General features: G+C 43.5%; 3 protein-coding genes across 3 annotated transcripts in view; 1 reads left to right on the top strand and 2 right to left on the bottom strand.

Annotated features, from left to right (window-relative positions):
• LOC117144629 (interference hedgehog) overlaps nucleotides 1-24,568 on the top strand; it is a 120,749-nt gene that overhangs the window by 38,883 nt on the left and 57,298 nt on the right. The window contains exon 3 of the mRNA XM_033309924.1: nucleotides 19,517-20,098. Coding sequence (XP_033165815.1) covers nucleotides 19,855-20,098 — 244 coding nt within the window. The 5' untranslated portion in view covers nucleotides 19,517-19,854. The remainder of the gene's footprint in view (nucleotides 1-19,516; nucleotides 20,099-24,568) is intronic.
• Nucleotides 5,841-7,154, bottom strand: LOC117144632 (odorant receptor 98a). The gene is made up of 3 exons (XM_033309926.1): nucleotides 6,394-7,154; nucleotides 5,979-6,336; nucleotides 5,841-5,915 (listed from the first exon to the last, which is right to left on the bottom strand). The coding sequence occupies exons 1-3, from the start codon at nucleotides 7,152-7,154 to the stop codon at nucleotides 5,841-5,843; spliced, it is 1,194 nt and encodes a 397-aa protein (XP_033165817.1).
• Nucleotides 7,761-9,076, bottom strand: LOC117144630 (odorant receptor 98a-like). The gene is made up of 3 exons (XM_033309925.1): nucleotides 8,316-9,076; nucleotides 7,898-8,255; nucleotides 7,761-7,835 (listed from the first exon to the last, which is right to left on the bottom strand). Exons 1-3 carry the CDS (start codon nucleotides 9,074-9,076, stop codon nucleotides 7,761-7,763), a joined length of 1,194 nt encoding a protein of 397 aa, XP_033165816.1.

Genomic DNA, 24,568 nt, shown 5'->3' with positions numbered 1-24,568 from the left:
CAAAGGAAGGCGCAAAAGGACCTGCTTTTGCAGCCCACCAGCCTACAGTTGTGGTCAGCAAGAGAGGTCGATTGCAAATTAAAAGTCTTACATTATTTATTGGCAATTTTAAGCGGGTTTCTATTGAGAGTAAATATCATGATTTTTACATGAACAACTTGTCCAAATATGTAGAATGTATGCATATGTGCTTTCTATTTGAAATATCAATTCGATAATGCATTTTTATTTTTTATTTAAACTCAATGACAATATAAATCGATTTGCAGTAGATAATCTAATCTGCTGTTCGCAACTGTTCATATATGCATTTAGAGGCGTGTGCAAAACTGTTTTGCCATTGCGGCAGTTGGCAGTTGGCATTGCAACGCCATTGTTTTTATCGCCGCTGTCGTCAGAGCTGCACCCACAACCGGAAAAAAGTGCGCATCAATTATTTATATTGCATATTGTGCTTCGATTAGGCTACATTCAATTGGCATATTCAGGGCCGGCCCTGCGATGCACGACAAGTGGGCCAAGAACGCGGCCAAGGACCCGTGCAATTGGGGCCTAATGAAAGACCCTGTGGAGGCCATCAGTTACCACACTTTCCCTTTTGTTCCGGATCGCACTCGAGTCGAGCTTGTTATTGCTTTCAGCAAATATTTGTGGCGGATGGTGTTGGTAATGGTTCAAGTGGTTTGGCTGTGGCTTTCGCTGGCGATAAAGAAAAGTTGTCAAGCCCTCAGCGTCATATGTCTTTCAGCATAAATGTCATTTCGATACTTTGCACAAAGGATTCTCGTTTGGATGCTTTTGTCGCATTTTTTATTTGCCATTGCCCCCATCTATTTGCCTGGCTATGTGTGCTGGTATGTGTGGCATGTGGCATGTGGGCTGTGTATGTTGGTGTGGCTGTGGATACGGGGGTGTCCTTGTCAGGTTCACGCATGAATTGCTACTTGCTGGCCAGGATTTTGCTGCATTGCAGGATGCGTAAATTGAATTTTGTGGCAAAGTGCAAATTGGCTAGTGCTATGGTGCCCACGCACAAAGTCAACGATCGTGCTTTAGTGTCCGAAGTTGATGCTGAATTTTCCACAATTACAGCCAGTGTGAAATTTAAGACGTTCCATGTCTGCTGTGTTGCATTCAATTTGGCGGCGTATTAAGTTTTCAAGCTGCAGCTTGAAACTTGATAAATAAATTACTTGGCAGTCCGACAGTCCGGCCGTACACTTTGCACATTTTCCAGAATTATTGCAGTCAATTGACGCGCTCCGCTTGCAGAGACTCCAGACACTTGGATTCGCTGCGATTTGCAGTTTTCCCTCTGTTCATTGGGTCTGCTTTTTTATGCTTCCCCATCGCCCGCAGCTCGCCCGTATTTTCCTTTCCTCTCCTTCCTTTTTTGCAATTGCAAGAAAATATTTTCATTTCTTAGGAGCTCGGTCGGGCTGCTGAGCTCCGTCCGTAGACTACAGGTCGATGCGTCACAGAGCTTGCCTTGACTGGCCGGGACTGGTTCGTCCTGGACTGGCGGGCTGTGGAGCCATCACTTGGCCGTACTTTATTGGCCTGGCAAAAGTTTTGTGCCATCACTCGAGGCGCGGAGTCTGGGACGATTTAAGTTTGCTGCCAAGCTCAACTGCAGCTCCAGTTGTGCATCTAGTGCTCCTAAGGTACAGCTCCATTGCTGGATGAGCTCAACCGGCTGGCTGACTTTGAGTGACGGGAGCGGCTAATGCTAATGCCCCGTCTGAAGTCAAATGACGGGGCCAATGGTCTGGCGCAATAGTTGCGCCATTGATTTAACTAAAAGAAAATTGATTTAATGCCATAATTCAGTGTCCGACCCGGCTAGAATGTGCCAACTGACTTTCAATCAAATTGACGCATAATTCCTGATGGATTTAATCGTAATTGATGATGGATTGAGGCTCTCAAGCGAGACAACGCTGCGTATGCGTAACGTAGCACTTTTGGCAGTCGTTCCACAGCGTCCTTCCTAATACCATGTAATTTATATTCGCTAAGCTTTATCAAACGATCAGAGCTGCTCCACCTGGACCAGGTGATACAACCGGCAATGGTCCTTTCATTAAGTTGCCTCACATAAATCAATGTCAGGGGATGGGCAGTCAGGATTGGAAAAGAGATGCAGGGAACGGAACCCAAAGGAGCGCTGAATATCCCGCTGATATCGCACTGTGGTCTACATCAAAGCCTTGGCTTGGTCCGAGTATTTTTTAATTTTAATCAAATGCATGACACACCCCCCTGCCTTCGCCCACTGAAATGTCTGGCTGCCTTTTATTTGACTTGGCCATTTCAATTGCCGAGCAATTCCTTAATGGCTTACTTTCCCCCCCTCCCCTTTTTTGCCACGCTGTGCTGTCCTTAGATGTAAATAAAAATGCATTGCGCTGCCATTTCCTGTGAAAGCCAAAAGCATTTGATGTAACTCATTTCAGCTTATGCAGCGGCCACGTGACGACAACATTTTCTACCAGCGCCCTTACTCAACCCCTTTCATTTGTAGCGCTATTTGTATTTGCATTTGTGTTTGTGTGCAGCATTTTTTATAACAGGTATTTGCAGGACTCAAGGGTATATTTGTGCAAATTTGTGTGGCAGCATGGGGAAATAAATGCGGACCACATACATGAAAATATCAAACGAAATTTAAGTCTATAATATAACCAACTCAATATTCTGAAATTATTTTAAAAAGTTTTGATAACCTTTTGGAAAAAAGTAAGCCAGAAAAGATATATTAAGATATAATACGATTTTCCCAATTTAATGTAATTTTGACCACGTATTACATACTATATTAATTTATTTTACTTTGCTCTTCATTCGCAGTTGAAATTAATATGTCATTTTTTGCGGACAAATATTGTTTTCTGAGCTGTGAGCCTGGGGTAACTGCCTGTCGGTACACTGGACCAGATCATTATTTCCTTTTTTCAAATTGTTAGGCTTCCCTGTTTCTTTTTGTGTGGCACTGCATCGGCTTTTACGTGTTTTTCTTCACCAAAGCTGTGTGAAATCAATGGAAGCTGTTTCACTCAGCCGTCGCCAGGCATTCTGGCCCTGCTCTCGGGTGGAAAACTGCCCCCAAACAGCGCTCCAACTGGCGGCCTCCATCGGCTCCTGTGATTGCGCAAAGTGCGGCGTTGTCCTGCGAAAGCGTTTTATTTAAATATGTACGTGTGCACGCAAATATATATACATATATATTTACATCTATATGTGTGCATATATGTATGTGTTTACAGGAGCACAGTGGTGTGGTGGCAGGTAAACCGTAACGGTTTAAATCTGCTTGTCCAACACTCGGCTTCCGCCCTTCAGTCCTTTGGTCCTTCGGCACTTCAGCGGCCCCGTATTTGTGTCAGTTTCGTGCGGATCGCTTACAGTTGGCATAAAAAGGGATGCCAACAAAAACAGGAGCAGCAGGAGCGGCAGAAGCGGCAGGACATGTTAAAAACAGTTTTATGCACTGCCAGAACGAGCTGGAATAAAATAAATATGCTGGCTGACTGCCTCAGTGGGTGTGGCTCTTTGGTTTCGTCCTGGAAAACGCAAAAGTGCCCACGCTTCAATGCGTGTATCTGTCGCTTTACCCGGCCGAAATGCTTTAAAAAGTGATTTTTACAAGCCGCACAGACACATGTACCAAAGTCACGAGCTAAAAAGAAGGCAAAATCCTCGTAAACTACAGTGAAAAAGTCAAAACGTTTTTCTTTTCTTTTTTTTTTTGGCCTTCTTCCCTCTACTGAATAGTCAAGTAAGCTTAGCCGACCTGAATTGAACTGAACTGAACTGAACTGCCGATTTGCAATTTTCGGCTTTTGGGCCAAAAGGGCTTTGCACCGGGTTAATGAATGAGCCGCAATCGGTGTGCTATATTTTTCTACCACGCTGGATTTTGTTTGTTTATGCTGCCGGGTGATGCCCCGCCTGCAATTGATGGTGATTGAATTTTTTGATTGATCGTCGGATTGATTGAACGGGTTGCTAGATGTTGGTCGATCCCCCAGCGATGATGGAGTTTGCATTGCATATCGCTCCAGTGCGCCAAGGTTAAAAACTAATAAAAAACTAACAGCAAAGCGGCTTAATTGAAAAGCGGAGTGGGGCGACACGGCCTAAAAACGAAGGAGGCACTGGGGAGGCGTTTTGGACCCACCTTCGGGGAATGCTTGCAATTACGCTAAAAGCAATTCCCGACGAAAAACTCCAAAGAGTTAGCCGGCAAGTCAACCCTTAGCCTTTGGCTTACCAACGGAAAGCGAAGAAAAAAAGCCAACAAACAAATACATTTGCCACCTCTAAGACAGGCCCACAAATTTTTATTTAAAGCACTTTACCAGGATCGAGTTTCCCCATCTCGTTTTTCTTTCCCCTCTCACTTGGTTTTCCTATTTGCCTCTGTGTGTGTGTGTGTGTCGTACAATCAACTTAAACTAAGATTACAAGCACCGCCCGCTAAGCTGCGGAAAAATGTGTGCCACCGACCAGCGAACAGGAGCTCCAGCAGCTCCAGCAATGGCAGGATGCTGAGGAGTCCTTGCTGGTGGTGCGGGAAATCCGTAAAACCACTCACGGCTGGCAGACACACAAACAGACAGACAGACAGACTCCTGTATTCGCTGGCCCCCGAGGAGTACGCATGCTATTTGTATTTAAAATGGGATTTACCTGGGGTTTTGTCACTTCTTTTAGCCGCGCTTTTAATTTGATTTAATGCGTCTACGCGTGCCGCATCCGTACCAGAAGATAAAAAGAAAAAACAACGAAGAAACCACTATCGCATCCTTTTTGGCGGCTGGAGATTTGGCAAAGTGTGCTACGCCTACTGTTGTCGCTCTCGTTTTTGGCCATTTGTGAGAATTAAGTTTGGTTGCGCCGCCACTAGGATCCACCTCAAATGCCCCAGTGAATTGGGCAAGTGAAAACTTGTGTTGCCAAACTTGCCGTGCGCCGTGAAACTATGTACAAACTCAATTGCAAATGTATGCCAGCACGTTGTTTGGGGAAAAATGCAAATTAATTTTCCGCAGGCTTTTTGCTGCGGTGCCCATTAAATATGAGCGCTCTGCATTTCGTAGCCGGCTCTTTTGCCTTGGCCTCCATTTTCGGTTTATGCAAATCTCGCTGGTGCCGCCGTGGCTCCAGCTCCAGCTCCAGACATCCAATTCCTAACCGACGAGCGACGTCTTCTCTGCGCTGCACATCAAAGACAGCCAGGAACATTTTCGCCAGCGGCTAGACTTTGAACTCGCTGCTAAAGGAATGGCTGAGGGAGTGCGGGGGTGCTTAGAGTCTAAAGTCTGGAGTCCTTGCCCTCGGCGCAACCGCAATTAAAACAGATTTCTTGTGTACGATGTCCTTGGCGAATTTGTAAATCAATTCTATGCGTATTTTAAGCAATTAATTTTCCTGCATTTTAATTGACTTTGCCATCAAGCCCCAGCGTCTTTTGGCCTCTCTGTTTGCTTGTTTATTTACTTGTTTTCCCCCAAACTCCCCTTCCAGCAGACAGCCCACAAAATTTGAAAGCCGTTGTTGTTATCTATATGTTTCCTTTGCGGTTAGGTCAAATTGATTTTAGAGCTAAGCAGAGTGCATGTGTACTTAGGTCACTTATGTTGGTAGTTGCCTATAATCCCTCTTCAACTTGTCAGCTTCCGGAATTCGGCTTGCAAGAGTGACCACACAAGTAGCTGGCAAAGGAATTTTTATTTGGCCCAAGGAAAAATTTAATTGAAAAATAATTAAACAATGTTATTTTCTGCAATGCTACAAACTATTAGAGGCTTTTACTCCGAAAATACTTTGTGCAATAATCAGTTCTTTGTCAATCTGTCAGCTATGTTTAGTTGATTGACAAAAGTAACCACCGAAAATGCCAGCTTAGCCACCTGAAAACACACATATATGGTATATCTACATGCTTTTAATTTATGAAACTTTTAGTAGCTTACCTTAATATTCGAGCCAGTGGAAATGGGAAAAATAGAGCCGGCTGTAAAAGCAATTGATTTCTGCGCGTTCTTCAGGAAATAAATCAAAGATGACTTGTAACTGCGGCTTGAATTAATCCAGTTGGAATGGAATATGGTCGACACAAGGAGTTCACAATCCGTTTTGAGTAGATCACAAACAAAGCAAAATGGAAATGTCTGCACCATTAGACCATTGATATAAGCCACTGTGGCCAATCCCGTCCAGATATCGGAAAAGAAGAGTAGATTGATCATTGAAAGGCCAAGGCAAATTCCGATCAATAGAAATTGGATGAAGATTGTGCGGGTAACCGCTGGTCGTATTGCTGCAGCATAGCTGAAAATAAATAAACTAAGATAAATTGTTTTTAAAACTAATGTTGTTTTTAGCTACTCAATAATGAGCTTGTGATCCTTGATGCACTTAATCAAATCTTGCTCGTTTTCAGCATCGCATTTCCTAGGGTCTGTGCACAGTTTCTCCACTCTCAATCGCAAAAGTTTGAGGTGAACTCTGAGGATCAAACCATACAGCAGTGGATATAAGTCACTCATTAGGGTTTGAGTCACAGCAAATAGCATAAGTGCAGTCTCGTTGAGGGCGGCTTTCCAAAAACTGGATCTACTTTCTCGCCAATCCACGAAAGGATTATAGATGCGCCATGGCAATTTTCCACTAAGAGCCGCGGATAGAAATGTTGAAATAGTGTACGCGGTATAAATGAACTGGTAAATGAGGTAGGCCTTGTTGCAACGGACCACACCGCGATGCACCTCCACTCGCTCCTCCGAAGTCGTGCAACGTTTGTCCATTTCGCTCAGCAGCTTTTTGGCCTTGTAAAATCCAGAAATATACACATTGAAGAACAGAACCTTGAATGGCATTCCCACTGAATTGAAAAATAATTGCATAACTGTCAGCAGTTCATTCGGTGTGAACGTGTTAATATCCTTTTTGAAACTAATGCTGATTCCGATTGGCAAGTATACAACACACCAAGCAAAGATCAAGCAGGATGCTATGTAGTAGATTATCTTATGCGTTGCTGGCGTGTGCCATCCCATGCAAAACATTCCATATTCAAAGTATCTAAATGAGTCCGGAGAAGTCAAAAGGTTCGTCGGATTCGGCTTTCGCAGATAGTTGAACAACATTTTCACACTTTTCTGTCTCGAAATCTGTTCTAAACTGTTGTGGGTTATTTTAGACCTTCTGTATTTATACTACCAATTTTCAAATTTTGTGGACGCACAACCAAAATCAAAAGTGCTTCATCTGAAATGCAAATTTTCTTTTGAATGCACAGACTAGGCAAAATAATCCTTTGTTTCTGAAACCTGTAATCTAGGCTAACCACAGGAAATTTAGAATTTCCAAAGCTGTAATTATCTGCAATGCTCCTGAGCACACACCATATGTATACTTGAAAGGTGGTCCAAGAAATATTGATTATAGATAATTGGGATTTCATACCTATAACAAAGCGGATTATGATTTCGATTGGCTCGTAATGAACGTGCTTAAATATTGAAGATGAACTGGTACTACTCATCAAGTTTACAACAAAGCAAAAACATTTCTTAGTCGAAGTACTGAAATGCCTCATTGAATCCAAGAAAATTCGTTTCATTCGGTCTCCAAGTTCGAATGGTTTTTTATTTAAGGCTTTCAGATAAAACATGTGCTCTTAGAATTATATGATAATAACTATTTAAAAATGGTTTTTACAACATTATTTCTGCCAATTTATGTCTTATGTTCTAATTTTTTGTCAATCGCTCAGCAATGTTTAGTTGATTGACAAAAGTAACTACCGAAAATGCCAACTTAGCGACCTGAAACAATTTGAATATTTTTACTGTTCAGATTGGTATTTTATGCAATACAATGCACCTACCTGAATATTTGAGCTGGTAGATATAGGAAAAATTGAGCCAGCTGTAAAGGCAATCGAGTTTTGGGAGTTATGCAAGAAGAATATGAGTGATAATTTGTATGTTTTGCTGGCGTTGAGCCAATTGGAGTGAAATATTGCCATCTCAAGATGCGCACAATCCGACTTGATGAGATCGCAAACGAAACAGAACGGAAAAGTTTGGATCATCAGGCCATTGATATAAACAACTGTTGCCAAGCCAGTAAAAAAGTCTGCAAAAAAGAGCAGATTTATTATGGACAAGCCCAAACAAATGCCTATTAAAAGGAACTGCGTGAAGATAGTGCGGGCGATGACTGGATGTATCATCTTGGCAAATCTGAAATAATAGAAAGCACTTAAACATATGTTTCTTCCTTTAAAATGTCCTTCTATTTACTCTTGGATCAATTGGTGATCTTTGATACATTCAACCAAATCTTCCTGATTTTCTTCATCTTTCCTCTCGGGATTCGTGCACAGTTTTTCGACCCTGTCTTTTAGTAGATTGATATGGGCTCTCAGCATGAAACCATAAATAAGCGCATATATATCGGTCAACAGAGTTTGTGAGACGGAGAACAGCATGAGCAAGGTCTCATTGAGGATTGCCTTCCAGAAGTTCGATCTACTTTCGCGCCAATCCACAAATGGATTATAGATGCGCCATGGCGGAACTCCCGAAATGGTGGCCGATAGAAAGGTGAATATAATGTAGCAAATATAGATGCACTGATAGATGAGGTAGGCCCTGTTGCAGTGAACCACCCAGCGATGGACCACAAAACGTTCGCCAATATCAGTGCATCGTTTGTCCATTTCGCTAAGCAGACTACGGGCTTTAAGAAATCGCCAAAAATGCATCTTGAAGAATAAAACCTTGATGGGGGTGCCTAGCGAGTTGAAAAAGAGCTGTAGAACCGTCAGGAGTTCGCTGGGATTAAAGGTATTGATGTCCTTGACACACGTGATGATGATTCCAATGGGCAGATAGACAAGGCACCAGGCCATCAGCATGGCAGATATAATGTGGTATAGCAACTGGTTCCTTGGCGGAGCCATCAAGCCCATCCAGAACATGCCATACTCAAAGTAGCGCAATGCCTCCGGAGAAGTCAGGAGATCCTGAGGAATAGGTTTTCGCAAGTACCTAAACAACATTGCGTTACTTTGCCTTTGTCTTTCAGTCTGACATAAACTGCCGAAGAATGCTCGACAAGCGCTTTTATATTCAAGGCGATTCCAATTTGTTTTATTTTTCCCATAAGACTCCTATGCAAATCGTTCCCACGCTGGCTACGCACAATAATCAATTATTGCCTAACTATTGCTTGCTGAATTTGTATTTCTTTGTGACCGCAACAAAGGATGTTATTTGTTGAATTCCTGATACTGTAATCACCTGCAATGCGCTGCTCAGCTTGAATTTCTAATTTGTTTTGCTTTCCACACTTTTTTCCCAGGGCCGTATCATTAAGTAGGCAAACACTATTACCCGCAATCGGGCATACAGATGTAAATGTCTTTGCCGCATGATTAATATATGTGTCTATGTGCTTTCATCATACACATACATATGTGTGGGTACACATTGCGTAGCCGACTTGTGCACTACTAGTTCGAGGCGAAGAGTCCTGCGATTTCCCTGTCCATTGTCTGTCGTCTGACTTGCGTTGTCGGCAGACGCGTGTGTTCGAGTTAATTTATAGACTTATCAACACTTAATCACCGGAAAAATGGCATGGCGCATGTGTAAAACGCACACAGTGCCACGCATGTTGATTACGCCCGATGTCTTATGGCCGTATTTCACCCGGAGACGAAGTCAGAGTCAGGAGTCAGGAGTCACAGCCAGAAAGACAGTGGAACACACAGGCTTAATAGTTGTTAGTTAGTTGTGCGTGCGGACTGTTGCCTTGCTGTGCGTTACACATTTGCTGTAATTTATACTTTATAGCCTGGCCAGATATGAAAAGTCTCTCGCACACACACAAGCAAACACACACACACGCACTCACGGACGCACGCATATAGCATAATATCTGGGGCTATATTTTTTCAGGCTCTGTTCAACATGTTGACTTTTATGCCATTTTCTGCGGTTTCCAAGTCAACTGTGGTCAGACGCTGGCCCTGATATTTATGCGTGCATATAAATAACAAGGTCTCTGACTTTTCCACATATTGCGTATGAAGTTGGGAGCCGGAAAAGCGGGGCTTATGTTATTAGATTTACGGCCGCCAGAGGGCGCTGCTGCTGCTGATGCGACGGCCATAAAACGGCTGACATTCAAATAAACCGCAAAGAGTTGACTGCATAATTAAAGGCTAACTCCAATCATGTTTTGGCTGTATCTTTCCCAGTTGATTAAACCAACCAACTCCCCCAGCCATTCAATAGGCCATGGCAATTGGCCAGGACAATTGTTAACCATTTGAGCGGCATATATGGCGTATATGAGCCACGTTTGCTGATTCCAAACACACTCTGGGCCTATTCCTAATGATTGCAACAACGTGACGCATCAACGTTTTCCATCTGTTTGGTGTATTTTTTCCACGCTCTTCTCGATCTGAGCTTTATTGTAGGCCATTTGGGCCATGTGTGTACATATACGACTGGGCTAAGTGAAAGACGCCGCCTGATGAAGTATTGTTTCTGGATCATAAACTGATTTGCTTAAAAGCGAGTGTGTTTTTGCCTACGTGTTCAGCATTCTATGCCCAAACAAATTTGTATATTGATTTGACTGGCGGGCACCTTATTACATTTTTTATCCTAAACGTGTGCTAATTGGTTTTTGTGCAGCACAACCTCATAACCAGAGTCCACTCATCCGAAAGAGCCGAGCTATGGGCCTCGGTTTAGTTCGCCAGCCAGAGCCATTAAAAATTGATTTATTTTTAATTATCACTGACGTGCGGCGCAATAATAAATAAACGTGGAAATTTATTGCAACGTCAAAAGCGACGGCCGGCAAACGGCGACCTCAACAATGGCGTGTGTTCATGTGTGTGTGTGTATCCACATGCCCATGTATCCGCATCCGCATATATGTATGTTTTAGGCTTTTCGCAAAATATTTTGAATGCTAGAATGGAAATGTGGGTGGGTGGTAGATGGATGGATGGGTGGAAAGGCAGAGCGTCGAGCTTACAGCAACCAGAAAAAGCGAGTTGTTGGCATATTTTACAAACACTTTGCTAATGTTGGCGCTTGTCTAACATATTTTTAGTTGCCCCCGATGATGATGTTGCATGGTGAGGCTGGTGTTGCCTTTGCTGTTTCTGCTGCTCCTATTATTATTATTATTATTATTAAAGCTGTCGCTCATGATCGCCAAAATGCGTGGAAAATGCTGCAAAAATTGTATTATCACAGGCCAGCCGTTTGACAACCGCTCGACCAACAACATTGTCACCGGGAACATTTTACTAATTTATTAACTAAACCAATGCCGCCGCTGGACGAATGCAGAAAATTAGCCAAATATTTGCCAGACTGCTGGCAACAACCGCATTTTGCCAATTTGAGCCATCAGCTTGCGCACTCCTTGTGCCCAGTTTGAAATGGAATTTTCGTGAAATTTGAGATTTCTAATGCTATTTTCCCCACCGCCGCAGTGCTGCCATCAATGAATGGCTCGTTTTGGCCATTTTCAATTGCAATCTAGGACGAAGGACCGCACCCATTGTGGTTGCCCCTTTTTGTGGCCTGACGCGTTTAATGAATTTTTCATGTCATCAACGTGGTACCATTGACCATTGCCCACTTTCAATTATTTACCATTCACCTCGCCATTCATTCCCCCATTCAACTGTACTTACCACATGCCCATTCAAATCAATTTTTGATTTGGCAGATTTACATTCTTTATTCATACGGCCAAGGAATATGCTGTTTTTATTTGCGAAAAATTGTAAATTTATTTGCTAGATGGGCAGGAAACATTTTGTTTTTAATTTCCATGGCTCGTAGGGTATGCAATTTGGGGTATTATGACGCGGAAGTATTATATGTTGTATTACAATTACGGGAAACATACTCACAAAAATGCAATAAATGAATCAGCTGTCCAGATCTCGAGCTTAACAAGCGAATAACGAATACCTATTGAAAATGAGTACTCTTAAATGTATTATATAGAGCTGAAATGGCGGAATAAAGTCGAGACTCTCGGCTGGAGTGCATTTATTCACTATTTGCTGGCCACTATCTGTAGTAAATATCATTTGCTGATGAGCGACGCACAGCGATGCAATATATTTTATTCACATGCCAGTTTTTGCTGCTATGCGGTAATTGATACGCTAAACTGCATAACGCAGATTATGACGTTAACATGGAAACACTAAAATGAATCGCTGGCACTGAATGGCCAGTCGAATGAATGGAAAATTGGGAATTGGTTGGAAGGAGCGGGAAAAAAAGTGCGCAGCGCAACAAAGGAAACATTTAAATATTCAATGGAGGAAAAAAGGAACTATGATGATTATTATTATTGTAATTCGTATTAAATTTGCATGCTATCATGTAGTTATGCATTCGTTGAAATTTAATTATTCACATTATCTACTAATTTTTTAAATAATTCTGTTTATTTTATGCGCTTTTTGCTGGCGCAGTGGAATTTAATATTTTAACTGCCGCATATAGGTGATAGTAAAATGCGTGTGCGGCGTGTAAAAAGTTTGAAAAGCAATTTAAAAATGAAATTTATGAATCGAGCGTAGAAATGGCAATTGCTTTCTATGGCCAGAAGGTAATTAGAATTCATGACACGCCTATGAAATATCACACATACGCAGTGTGGCAAAGACTCCTTCTCCTTCTACTTCCACTTCTACTTTTGCTCCTTCTTGTTCTCTCACCCCCTTTTGATTTACGATTTTCAAATACACACACACACACGCACGCACACTCAAACAGAACAAACGGCAATGCAAAGTAATTTATGACAATTCCTTGGCCACAAAAACTGCGAATTGCAATCAAAGCCAAAAACGGCTAAGACCCGGCCAGAAGCTCATATAAATGTCATCCGGATAACGACGGATGCGATCCAGCCGGGAGCAGCTCTGTAGATGCATTAGTTGGCCACTTGGATTGCCCTTCATATCTACGGCTTCATCTCGGTCTTCTGCTCCAGCTCCTGCTCCTGCTCCTTGTCCCCAACATTCTTGGAGTCTCTCTGAGTCCTTTCAGGCCAGCACAAAGCTCGAATCCAATGAACTTTTGCATATAAAATGGTTTCGCTATGTAGGTTGCGCCGTGTTTTTTAATGGCGTGAAGTCAGCGGCGCGTAAATAATAGAAAGAAAAAAAAAAATATGAAAAAACATAAAACACAGAACGTAGAACGTAGAAACATCATGAGGCATCTTAATAAATTACTTTGGGGATTTTGGTGCACAATTTTTAATATTGCCAGGCCGTCGCCCAGACAGCCACATCGTTGATATAGCGCCGGGGCCAAAACGCACCCCCGCCGCCCAGCGAGGGGTTAAAGGGCTGGGCTGCGACTGCGATTGCTACTGCGGCGGGGTGAGGTGTTGCACACCCGACAGTTGCTTGACATTTCGAGTTTAATGAAATTTATGCAATTTTTCTTATTTGCCAAATGCACTGCGGCATTCGCAGCTCGCCCGCGGCGTCAGCAACACGCCAAAGTGCAATGCATCAAGCGGGTGCACTTTATAAGGGGCACAACTACCACTGCAACTGGGTGGTGTTGGCGTTGAGCTGCTTAGATATAGACAGACCTGACAGCTCCCGGTATATGTGCACTGAGGGAAAAGGGTCATGAGAAGTCCAAGGAGTGCATGCTCTACAGTGCATTAATCTGATGTACTGCCAAAGAAAGAACAGTTTTCCCTGTTACTCAATAAGCTATGTATGTCTTATGTATTCACAAACTTCTCTTTTTCAATATATAATATAAAGTATTTAGTATTAAAATCAAAGATCCTTTAGCTTAATATTTTGCCAGTGCAATAACTATGTGTGACTCATCATTCGCAGAAGTGGGGATAAACTATTTGCACAACACTCATATCGCAGGCAAAGTTTTCCTTTGTTTGGCTCGGGAGAAATAATTCAATTTAGGCATGAAACTCAATACCTTGGATTCCGGTTCGCTTCTCGCCGAGAGTGAGGGAGAGGATTGTCCAAGTTAGTTAGTTGGCGCGGTAGCAACTTTCGAGGTGGGTTGAATTTAAAGCATAAGTACGTACTTGTTGCCAGAGTTCATAAAGGTGGCCTCCGTGCCTAATGATGATTATTTCTAGTTCATTTTCATTTAGCGCCATTCTTTTTTGCCCCGACAATAAGGGCCGGAACACGGGGTTGGTGCGGAGGATTGGGTTGGGATTGGCGCGCTAGATGGCCCGACGACATTATATTTTCATTGTTGGTCAGCCAAGCGCGAAGACTTTGGGGGTAAAGGAGAAAGGAGCTAGCCGTTTCCTCAGCTCAATCCCGCTGCCTCTGTTTTCTGGCTTATGCTTTCAACGGATTTTGGCTTGGCTGCCGCACAAAATGAAACAAAATGTCGTCAGAGTGTCATTTGGCTTCGAAAGGACGACCAGTGGAGGGACCAAGGACCATGGACCTGGGACAGGAACAGGAAAGAAGGGAAATGCTGCAGCTTTGCTTTCAGCTAACGGTGGGGGATATCGGCGGACATAGAAGCGCCTAATGTGCTCGAAGCTGCTAAAGACTCGGCAGTCGAGTTAATGAAACCAATAAATTAATTTTAATGATTGCATACAACCACACTTACTATCACATACACCCGTACATAGGCACACACACACAGACACACAAGCACACAGGATACAGGCTACAGTGAAGCGTGCAGTTTGCTGCGTCAGGACCTTACTTTTCCTTCTCCCTGCTTCTTTCACTGGGCGTGGCACTCGCCATAAGTAATTGACAAAATCTTAATTAGTCCTTGGCATGTCCATTGAATGGCTTCTGTTGGTTGTCGAGTTTAATTAGCGTTAAATATTTGCAGCGTCTTGAGTTTAATCAAATTAAAAATACCATCCTCTCGCCAAATAAAAATCAATGTCCTCGCACGCTAGACCGCTAATCAATTAGATGTTTAATCAAATTTTCATTAACCTTCCGCTGGATTTCCGATTTCCGGGGGCCAATTAAAAAGACTGTTTCGATTGTTTGCCAGTGTGTCAACTTAATCATTTTAGCGCATTATCTCCTCACGTACACATCATCGCTTCCACACACACATACACACATCGCTTATATCCTGGCCGTTATCCTTGCCAGGGGCAGTCCTCGATGCGATCCAGAGTGTTGCTTGCATGGAAAACAAACCGTAATCAGTTGAAGAGCCGAGTGCGCTCAAGAATTTCCACTTGCACTTGCCAACGGCCACTTGGAGCTATAAACTGTGAAGAGCTCTTCCGGCTACCAGCAGCCGGCATCCGGACACCGATGAGGATGGGGATGAGCATGGGGATAGAGCAGCTGCCCCATCGAGTGTCCTTGAAATCGAATACAGCTGCAGCAGCTGCTCTTCGTCCTTCTGCACAGAGGGAAAATCAAATTGTCTAATTCTATGTGGGAAATGGATGGTTTAAGTAAATGTAAAGTAATTGGTTGTTTCAAAAACAAATATAGCCCTAAATTTCTTTTAAACAGCATACAACAATTTTCTTAATGTCCTGTAGAATCATTTTTAGGCTCATAATTACACCTGCCATTGAATTGCCTGAGTGTAAGTCCTTGTATGTGTTCAAGTACCTAGTTCATACTCTATGCGATTGTCGAAAAACTGCGCATAATTCGCAGAGCAAGTGCATCGACATTTATGCGTTGGAACCATGTTGGTTTAATTAAAGTTTGACTTCAGCTGGTCGGAAGATAAATGCGACACGGAATGTCCTGGCATCCTGGCATCCGCTTATCGAGCACGCTAACCCTTTGGGCCCGTTTCGCTACTGTTGTGCTGTTGCTATAGATATCTGCCACTGAATTCATCTCTGGGTCACCAGCTTTGCGTTGTCAAAGTGTCAAAGTGTAATCATGCTTTGTGCGAAAGGCTTAAATTAAATTAATTGACGGCCACTTGAAGTAAATTAAACTGGACCCGAAACGCGTTTATTTCAGCTGATGTTACTGCTGTTGTCTTTACTTTTTCCCTTCCATCCTGTGGCCACCGTCAGTGTCCTGCCATTAAAGAGATTACAAAGGGTCAAAGGGATCGCTGCGATTGCTCATAATTGCGCGACGCCTGCGGCCATCGAATGTCCTTTACTCCTTTTTTCAGCTCCTTGTCCTTGTTGCAAAAGTGTCATTTGCGCTGACTACCGAACGACAGAGATGGCGGATACTGTGTCAGAGCATTTGGATGGCAAACTAATTAAATTTTGCTGGCCTGAGTCGGCGTTGGCGGATATGGGTAGCCAAATTGGCGCCGCAAATTGGTAATTACCCCGGCTGAAGTGCATGTCAAACACGTAAAAAGGCAACGGAGTGCGGCAAAGAAAGCTAACGCTTTCTAGTTGCCAGCAACCATCTCTGAACAATGTGCAATTAGCCAACGACAACTGAAACTGCAGCGGCATCTACAAATATAATTACACTGCTCGAAAAATCAGTAATTGATCTTAGAACACTACATACAAAGAAAATTTGTTAAAGAAACGGTGTTCTATTGTTGAGGAAGACTAGAATGTATATGAATTGAATTTTAAAAGAATTGTTCTCTCTGTATTTACACACATACAGTTGCATCCACATTCCACTGTGGCGATGACAATCAAGCAGCCACGCAAAGCAACTGACGACGCGTGTCCTGAGTGTCCTTGTTGTCGCTGTGTGTGTGCTTTCGTGTGTGTGTGGGTGAGTCAGTGTGCGGATAGCCTTTGGTCGCCTTGTGGGCGGGTGGGCGTGGTCAGCTGCAGTTGAGCTGCCTAATTACTTGTAAGTTGGCGAATTTGCGGCATGGCGTTTTCGGGGGCCCAGCAACTAAATTGAATTTGACGTGCCAGCAAGCGGTCAATTGCTAACGAGTCCTGCACCACCAAGTGTGGACCAGTACCGCCAGAAGGTTACACAAACGGACGGACGGACAGACGGACAGATGGCGGACGGATGACGTCGCGTGTCCGTCGTTTCCGGTTTCCTGGGCCAGCGCAACTTGCTGATTGCCGGCGTGTAATTATTTTTTAAGCACTTTGTCTGCCCGAGAAATTAGACCTAACTAAGCCAATCTCTTTTATTTCATTTCGGTTATTTTTTTTGGTTCGTTTCCTCTTTTTGTGCATTTGAATAGCGCTGAGAGGAGGAGTGGGACCAAAAGGAGCCGGCTATGGGATTTGGCTTTTGGGTCACACACGACGGTCGGGAATCCTTGGCGCGTATATCCTCTTGCTGCTCGGCTTTCATTTTTCGGTTGCTTTGTCCAATTAGCAACTGTTTCGGGGGCTACGATTTCATTTCTTTTATTGTGCTCGTTATCCTTTTTATTTTGTTTCGCTGTCGCGGTCTGCGCTTCGGTTTCAACTTGTGCAAATTTGATATCCTTGTTACGGCAAATTGTTGTGCAATTATTCTGGATTCGCTTCCCCGTCTGTCTGCACCCCCGCCTGCCACTTTTCAACCTCTTTAATTCAAGTCGATTCGAATCGAATCGTAACGCAACGCATCGAAGGTTATTTATATGCTCCACAAAACGTCACAGTGCCCTCTCATTGTCATTGTCCTGCGCCAATATTGTCGCCCTTTCGATTATTTATGATCTTTACTTTCCAGCGAGTGCTCCCCACGGGCCTGTGGCCAAGTTTTAGTAGTCATCGTCCTCGGCTCGGTAATAAATTTATGCTTTTTTATTTCCTCCTGTCATAATTTTACCCTCAAACACACACACACACACAGAGAAAAGTATGCATGTACGAAGGACGAGATGAAGGGTGGCGATAGCAAAATACTTGGGCACTTTTCCCTTACATTCTCGAGTTCCGCCCTTTGGGTCTCCTTACCCCATTCAGGACTTTTGTCTCCCCCCGCACCAGACTGCCTAGAAATTTTCCAATTGATAAATTATTTTATGGCAAATACACAAATTTTCTCATACGCACCCGACTCTTAACTCTTTTGCGTGTGGTTCCGGTTGTTGCTTTTGTGGCCTGGTTTTTCGATTTTCATTTCGTGGCTTTTTTGGGCCAGGATACTTGAACTCGCATCCTTGTGTCCTGCACATAAAAGCCGTATATTCGTATTGCTTTGGGTACGTAATATCCTTGTGTATTTTTGCGTATTTCCTGTCCAAGCCTCTTGGCCAAGCGGTCACTCATGGCTCGTCTGCTCGTCATCATCATTTTCCCCGGCTGCTCCTTTATTTTTTGTCACTTTTTTTTTTGTTTTCGGCCTAGTCCAAACACATAAAATCAATCATCTTTCTTCTGGGCCTTCTTTATCAATATTTTTTGCGATGACTTTCATCAAAATTTGTTGCTTCGCTTGTTTTTTGCTACTTATATATCGGGGCAAAGTGTAAGGACGAAAGGAAAACAAATTCGAGTCGATTTATAAAGCATTTAAGTTGCTTTTGCTTTCACTTTGCGTCGACGACGGCTCCGGTTCCTTATAAATATGCTACATTTATTTTAATAGAATTGTTTATGAGCCCCATATTGGCATCGCCGGCATTCATTCGGCCTCATTGTACTCCATTCTGCGGGTTCCAGCCTGCGCAACTGCCAAAACATGTTAAGTAGAGAGATTGTAATGGAAATAACAAAAACGGCAAATAAAACGCTGGCTGGATATGTTGGAAAAACCGCGCCAAATCAAAGACAACAAATCCAAAATGCGCACACAATATTTTTCGGGATTATTTCAGTTGGCTTGCTGTCACTGCCAGTGGAGAGCTGAGCAGGAGTTAAGGGGGCCAGAGTCCTGCTCCTGTGCACTATCCTGCGGAGACTAAAAGTTCGGGCTTGGATCCAAATTTCTGTTAATTTGGCAGCTTGTCCTGCGTTGGCATTTTGTTTTTTGCCTGCCGGCCTGCCTGCCGTCGTTTATATTTTTTTACGCTCTGCTTGAGTTTTATTCGCCTGTGGAAAAAACGTCACTGAAGACCGGAATATGTACGAATGTTCGTATGTGCACTGCAAAAAAAAAGTATTTTATTTTTGATCATCAAAAATTGATTTGTAAAGTATCTAAGAAATAGTAATAGAGTCTAATGCATTTGGTGTCTTTTAGGAGACCTGAAAACTGCTAAGTGGATTACAAAACCAATGCCATTTTTGAGGTTTAAAAAAAATATATGTCGATAAGACACTGGCTTTTTTTCGAGTGTACTAGGGTATCTCACTCTTGGTCGCCTCTATTCTGTGTGCAGATATGCAAAACGCTGTGCGCACATAAATTTTAGTGTTGGGCCACGCTTATTTGCATAGGAATTATGTATTTGGGCACGGCGGCTTAGCTGCATTACACAGGACACCAGGCATATAGATCGCCACATACATAGACCACGACACACTCACACTCGCACGCACACACGAAGGACTCTCCTCTGTGGTCATGCAGAAAACTAACGCATATCGTTTTCCTTGTATTTTGCAGCTATAAATTTACAAACGCCCCAGGAAAATGCATTGCAGCAAAACAAGCAATTAAAGCAGTGCAGCCCCACAACCACGAACCGAACCTGTAGCAGTATCCCAGTATCCTGCTAGCGTCGTATCCTGCCGCCGCCTGCTGTGCTAAAAACCTATTTTGAATAATTAAAATTCCGTAAGTGCTGCAGTCGAAGACGTCGACAAAGGCGAGTGCTTGCTTGTGCAATTTCTGCTGTGGAGTGGTAACAGAAGAAATCGCAGGACAACAGCAAGGAGCTACCATTGCTCGCAACACAATCTGCGGCCTGCAAATTCGTGTGCAGCAATGAAATAATTAATTCAATGCACCTGACTAAGTCGCCGACCAGAAGTAGCAGCAGCAGTAGCACCAACAGCAGCAGCAGCAGCGGAATTGCTTACAAATTCGAGTGCCACAGCAACAGCAAGCAGAACAGCAAGACCGGCAAAATGGCCGCAGAAGCGAGGACAATTAGCAAGCCGGGACATATCCGCGATCGCCGGGTGGGGAGCCTGCCCCACATCCTGCTCCTGGCCATCGCAGTGGTGTCCCTGCACTTTGAGAGCGGTAAGTTGAGAACACGAAAGCTATCACTTTATCCTATGCAGCTGGAATTGACTACTTGGCTATTTTAAAGCTAAAAGTGCATGCAAGCTAAAATTAGAAATAATTTTAAAAATTATTTTTTTTTTTTTTATAAAACTGGAGAAATAGTATTTAGCGTGTAGATCCTACAACGTTAATTTGATTGATCAGCCTAACAAGTCGAAAAGATCTAGCCACATCCATTCTTCTGACCGTCCGAATGTCAGTATGTCTGTATGAGTGCTTCTCACGTAGCTGTGTCATTAGCATCCTTAATTCTTGGCTTTGAAATTTTCGGCGGTCCGTAATTGGCACCACTGATCCCAAGTTGGCGGGCCGGGCCCTTGGCAATTGCAAATTCAATCGCGTGCAAGGCGGCCAAGTCAATCAGCTAGTACGGCCGCAAAGCCATTCAATTGACAAAGCCGCGAATTGCGGGGGAGCAAAGGAATACGTTAGGGGAAGGGCAATGCTCGATGACGGAGCTTTGTCGGCCGGCGAATTAATCTCACGGATGAATATTTCAAAGCGAAACTTGAGCAATTAATTTCGCTAATTGCTTTTCTTCGCCACGTTTTTGTCTCAGGACCAGTCTCGAGCCGAGTCGCAGGACTTTTTGAATTTAAATTTGCCCGCCAGTGGGTGCATTTCAAGGACTCAACTTTTGCCTGTGCATAAACTCAATCTGGCATTTATGCGAATGTCCACGGAATCAAATAAGAGTAATGACATTGCCAGCCAAAGGAGCCTGTGATCCTGGGAGCAGGAAGCAGCCAGCAGCCAGCAGGCAGCATGCAGCAGTGAGCAGGAGGCGGAGAAACCTTCAGCGTCTTGGGAGCTGGCCGAGTTCCTTGACAGAGAATCTAGGGATGCGGCGGTGCAATGTCCTTTGGCTACTCAAACATTCCAGTGGCTATTAGTATTCATATCTTGACTGAACTAAACTGAAAGCTTAAATTCCTCTGGCCATTCGCTCCTACTACCGCTTCGCTTCGTCCCTTTCGTCCTTTTGCGGAGGGACGGAGCGTTTCGGGATTCCGTTTTTATCTGCCAACGTTTGCATGAATTTTCATTTCGTGCTAGAATTGTTGAAAAAGATGCAATTAAATTTTAGGACCAGGGGTGTCCGTAGGAGCAGAGCAAAAAACAGGAAGGAGATCTAGATGAACGTGGTCATGGACTCCGAGACGAATGGGGGAATCGAAAGGCGAGTCAAATATAGAGTGCACATATATATATGTATAGATATTTAGATATATAGAGCGCGAGAGGAAAAAAGCTCAGCACGAATTTTCCAAGTCCCTGACAGTGTCTCAGTGCACGGACATTCCCCCGAATTTTCCTTCTGGTGCGGTTGCAGCTGCCGTCAGTGGCAAGAACGCATTATTAATTTATTTTTCAACTTGCTAGATGAATAAGCAAAGAGCAAAAATGCTCCTCGATTGCTGCTTTGCTGCTTCGAATGCAGCCAAGCAAAATTTCCCCATTTAAACGTCGCCGTCGTCGTCTCGTCCTCCTGCTTCGAATCCCTGAATCCTCGATGCAGTTGGCTGGGCAGCAGCGGTTCATTGTCAGGTCATTTTGCATGCAGCTTTTGAAAGGGTTCGGGTTTGATGGCTCGGCAGAAGGGCAACGTGTCTCGACCGGACTTCAATCTGCTGTCCATCACTGGCTTCGATCGTGCTCGTCCCGGCACCACAAGGAAATAAAATCCAAAAGTGAATAATGAACCGCAAATAACTTTACTTTGTCGGCGAGCGGGAGCTTCCCGCCCAGAATTTCAGTACTCCCCGATATCCTGGTGTTTTTTCAATTGCTGCAGGACGTTTGTCTGGCGCTTTGGCAAACTGCGAGTGTCAGTAACAATTAGTTTTGGCTTGTAGTCAGCAGTCTGCAGTCCGCAGTCAACAGACATCGCAGTTCCGCTCTCAAATATTTGCATTTGCGGTTGTCAGCGAGTCGAATAGCATGAAAGTCGCCTTGTTTTTCGGTTTGCAGCTTTCGGTTTTTATTCAACATTTTTCCACAATTAATGAAGTGCAAAATGCTCGGCAGATTGAGTTTGCATTTGCCAACCGCAAATCTCCTTCATCTTCATTAATGCTGAATGTATATATTGTGACATAAATCACACAATCAAATTATCTGCATACTCCAATCGCCTCGGGGGAAAACCGGAACGAAACGGAACAGATTTGGATTCAGCTGTCGGACTCAACTAATCAATTTGACATAGGTAAGTTGCCGCAGCGGCAAACTTTGGCCCCAAAACTTTGGATACTCGCATTTCGGAAAAGTTGTTTTCCACTCAGTTTCCCCAGGTAGATAACACTTTGCACATATGTATATGTCGTATGTGATGGTGTGTATGTGTGGGTAAGTGAAATTTATTAACTGCATGGACCACAAGCCAAATGCAAATAAATCAGACATCAGGCAGTGCAAAACTTGGCTCAAACAAACGATAATAGGTGGAATGCCGGCGGCAGATGAGGCGGAAAAGTTGCCAATGCTTTTTTGCTTTTCCGGACTAGGGGCGGGGGGAAAAGCAAAACAAGGGAAAACCACAAAAAGGATATTGACGTGTGACGGGGACCAGGACGACGACGAGGACGCATCGAGAGGCTCTTGAGGCCCACGCGTTGATGGCATTGCAAGACCGAGTGGGTTTGGTGGCTTTCGGTTGTTCGTTCATCAGTTCCTGGCCACCTTTTTTTCCACCCATTTCCCATTCACCGCCGCCCAGCCCGCACTTTTCCCACTTTTCCTCCAGTTTAGGTGCGGCGGTGTCAAGTATTTGCACTTGAATTGCGCGCTAAGCAAAATTTACGCGCATTTGTTTGTGCGACTCCGGAGAATTTCCTCGTCGCGTTTAAGGCTCAAGTGAAAATCGATGAGGCGATGCCTGCATGTACACGGAAAATAATCAATCACGTTAAGAAGCCAATATTTCATTGCGTAAAAGCTTTTTACATCATTTTGACGGAATTTATGATTTGTGGTGAAGCGGAAGTTTTTCTTTGAATTTCTAAAAATATACAAATGACATATTAAGAATCGTTGAATTCAGGAACTTAACCCATATATGCATAAAGAAATAACAAAGTTTTGGTAAGAATTTTTTATTCTAATTTCCCAAATGTACTTTAGTAAGAATTTTTAAGAATTTTTTATTCTAATTTCCCAAATGTACTTTAGAAGTACATTTAAATTTGTTAATAACATTAATGGTTGGAGATTAATAACATCCTTCTCATTTTTCTCTGTATGCTGGGGGACGTTGGCATTGCCGTTTGGCCACAATGTTTTCTTTTCCGCCTCCGTTTCGCTTGGCTTTTTATTGGTTTCCTTCGCCTTCCTTTTTTTTGCTTGTTTGATTTGGCTGTTGTCCTGCTTCTGGTGTCATGAGCAAAGGAGCAGCATTTGAGCAAACAGACTAGACCTGCCAACACGCACATACATATGTACGTATGTGGCGAGCCAGGACGAGGCACTCAAAGCCTTTAGCCCGGGCACATATTGCTTCATCTCTCTACGTGAGTCTGCCGGCAGAGGCATCAAAACTGTCGACAATATCAACGTCAACGCCATCATCTCAGCCAGCTCCAGCATCCCAGCATCCCAGCATCCCAGCATCCCAGCAGCCCAGCTTCCCAGCTCCATATCCAACTGATTCCCAGCTTCCCATCTCCATATTCCTCCACTTGCTCCGTCATTATGGGCTTCGGCTGCCACTTCACAAAAATGCACACAAAATCCTCAACTTTATCTCGTCAATAACTTAAGTGCCAGCCAGGGCTCTCAGTTCCTGTGGCACCCTACAGTTTTAGTCTGTTATTTGGTCCCTGTGTGTGTGTGTGTGCTACACACAAAGAAAAACTTACAGGACCTGCTTTTGTTCGCAAATTGGTGAAGATATAATAAAGGATGTGCCATTTTTGAAGAAGGCTTGTTCTGGGATAAGATTGAGGGCATTGTTGAGCAGCTTGTCAGAGTGAAATGGATATAGGTTGTATTTTAATTCTTTAGATATTTTTAAAGATATTATATCTTACTTAATGGAGTTTTTATTTATTTTTAGTGTACCATTTAGCTTCGATATGCCCTTTTCCCTTTTGCCACATTCGTTTATTGGTAAAATTTGCCTCAACTCTGTTTGGCACGTACTGCGGTTGCAGTGGCAAAATGCTTGCAAATGATTATTTTATTGACAATTAAATCATAAACATAAACCCAAGCCGCACAAATCTACCAAGTGGATCGCCGGTTGAGAGTTTGGGAGGTTGACATGTTGTAAGGAGTGAAATTTTATTGCCATGAATGCCAGGATCTGACATTAGTCACAGCCGAGTTTCCCGACCCAGTGAAAGCGATTCCGGTTTATTGCAGTCTTTAAGGCCAGAGATGGAATCGCACTTAAACACAGAGCATGGGGCAATGTGCCGCTTATTG

This window comes from Drosophila mauritiana, chromosome 3R, assembly GCF_004382145.1.
Source record: "Drosophila mauritiana strain mau12 chromosome 3R, ASM438214v1, whole genome shotgun sequence".
NCBI lineage: Eukaryota > Metazoa > Arthropoda > Insecta > Diptera > Drosophilidae > Drosophila > Drosophila mauritiana.
Note: the sequence above shows the minus strand (reverse complement) of the source record. Positions and strands in the feature narration are given on the sequence as shown.

Coding starts and splice junctions, on each gene's coding strand:
- LOC117144630 (XM_033309925.1), bottom strand. CDS start 9,076: ATGTTGTTTAGGTACTTGCGAAAACCTATTCCTCAGGATCTCCTGACT. Junction 8,256..8,315: donor GATCACCAATTGATCCAAGA/GTAAATAGAAGG, acceptor CTATTATTTCAG/ATTTGCCAAGATGATACATC. Junction 7,836..7,897: donor CTACCAGCTCAAATATTCAG/GTAGGTGCATTG, acceptor AAATTGTTTCAG/GTCGCTAAGTTGGCATTTTC.
- LOC117144632 (XM_033309926.1), bottom strand. CDS start 7,154: ATGTTGTTCAACTATCTGCGAAAGCCGAATCCGACGAACCTTTTGACT. Junction 6,337..6,393: donor GATCACAAGCTCATTATTGA/GTAGCTAAAAAC, acceptor ATTTATTTTCAG/CTATGCTGCAGCAATACGAC. Junction 5,916..5,978: donor CCACTGGCTCGAATATTAAG/GTAAGCTACTAA, acceptor GTGTGTTTTCAG/GTGGCTAAGCTGGCATTTTC.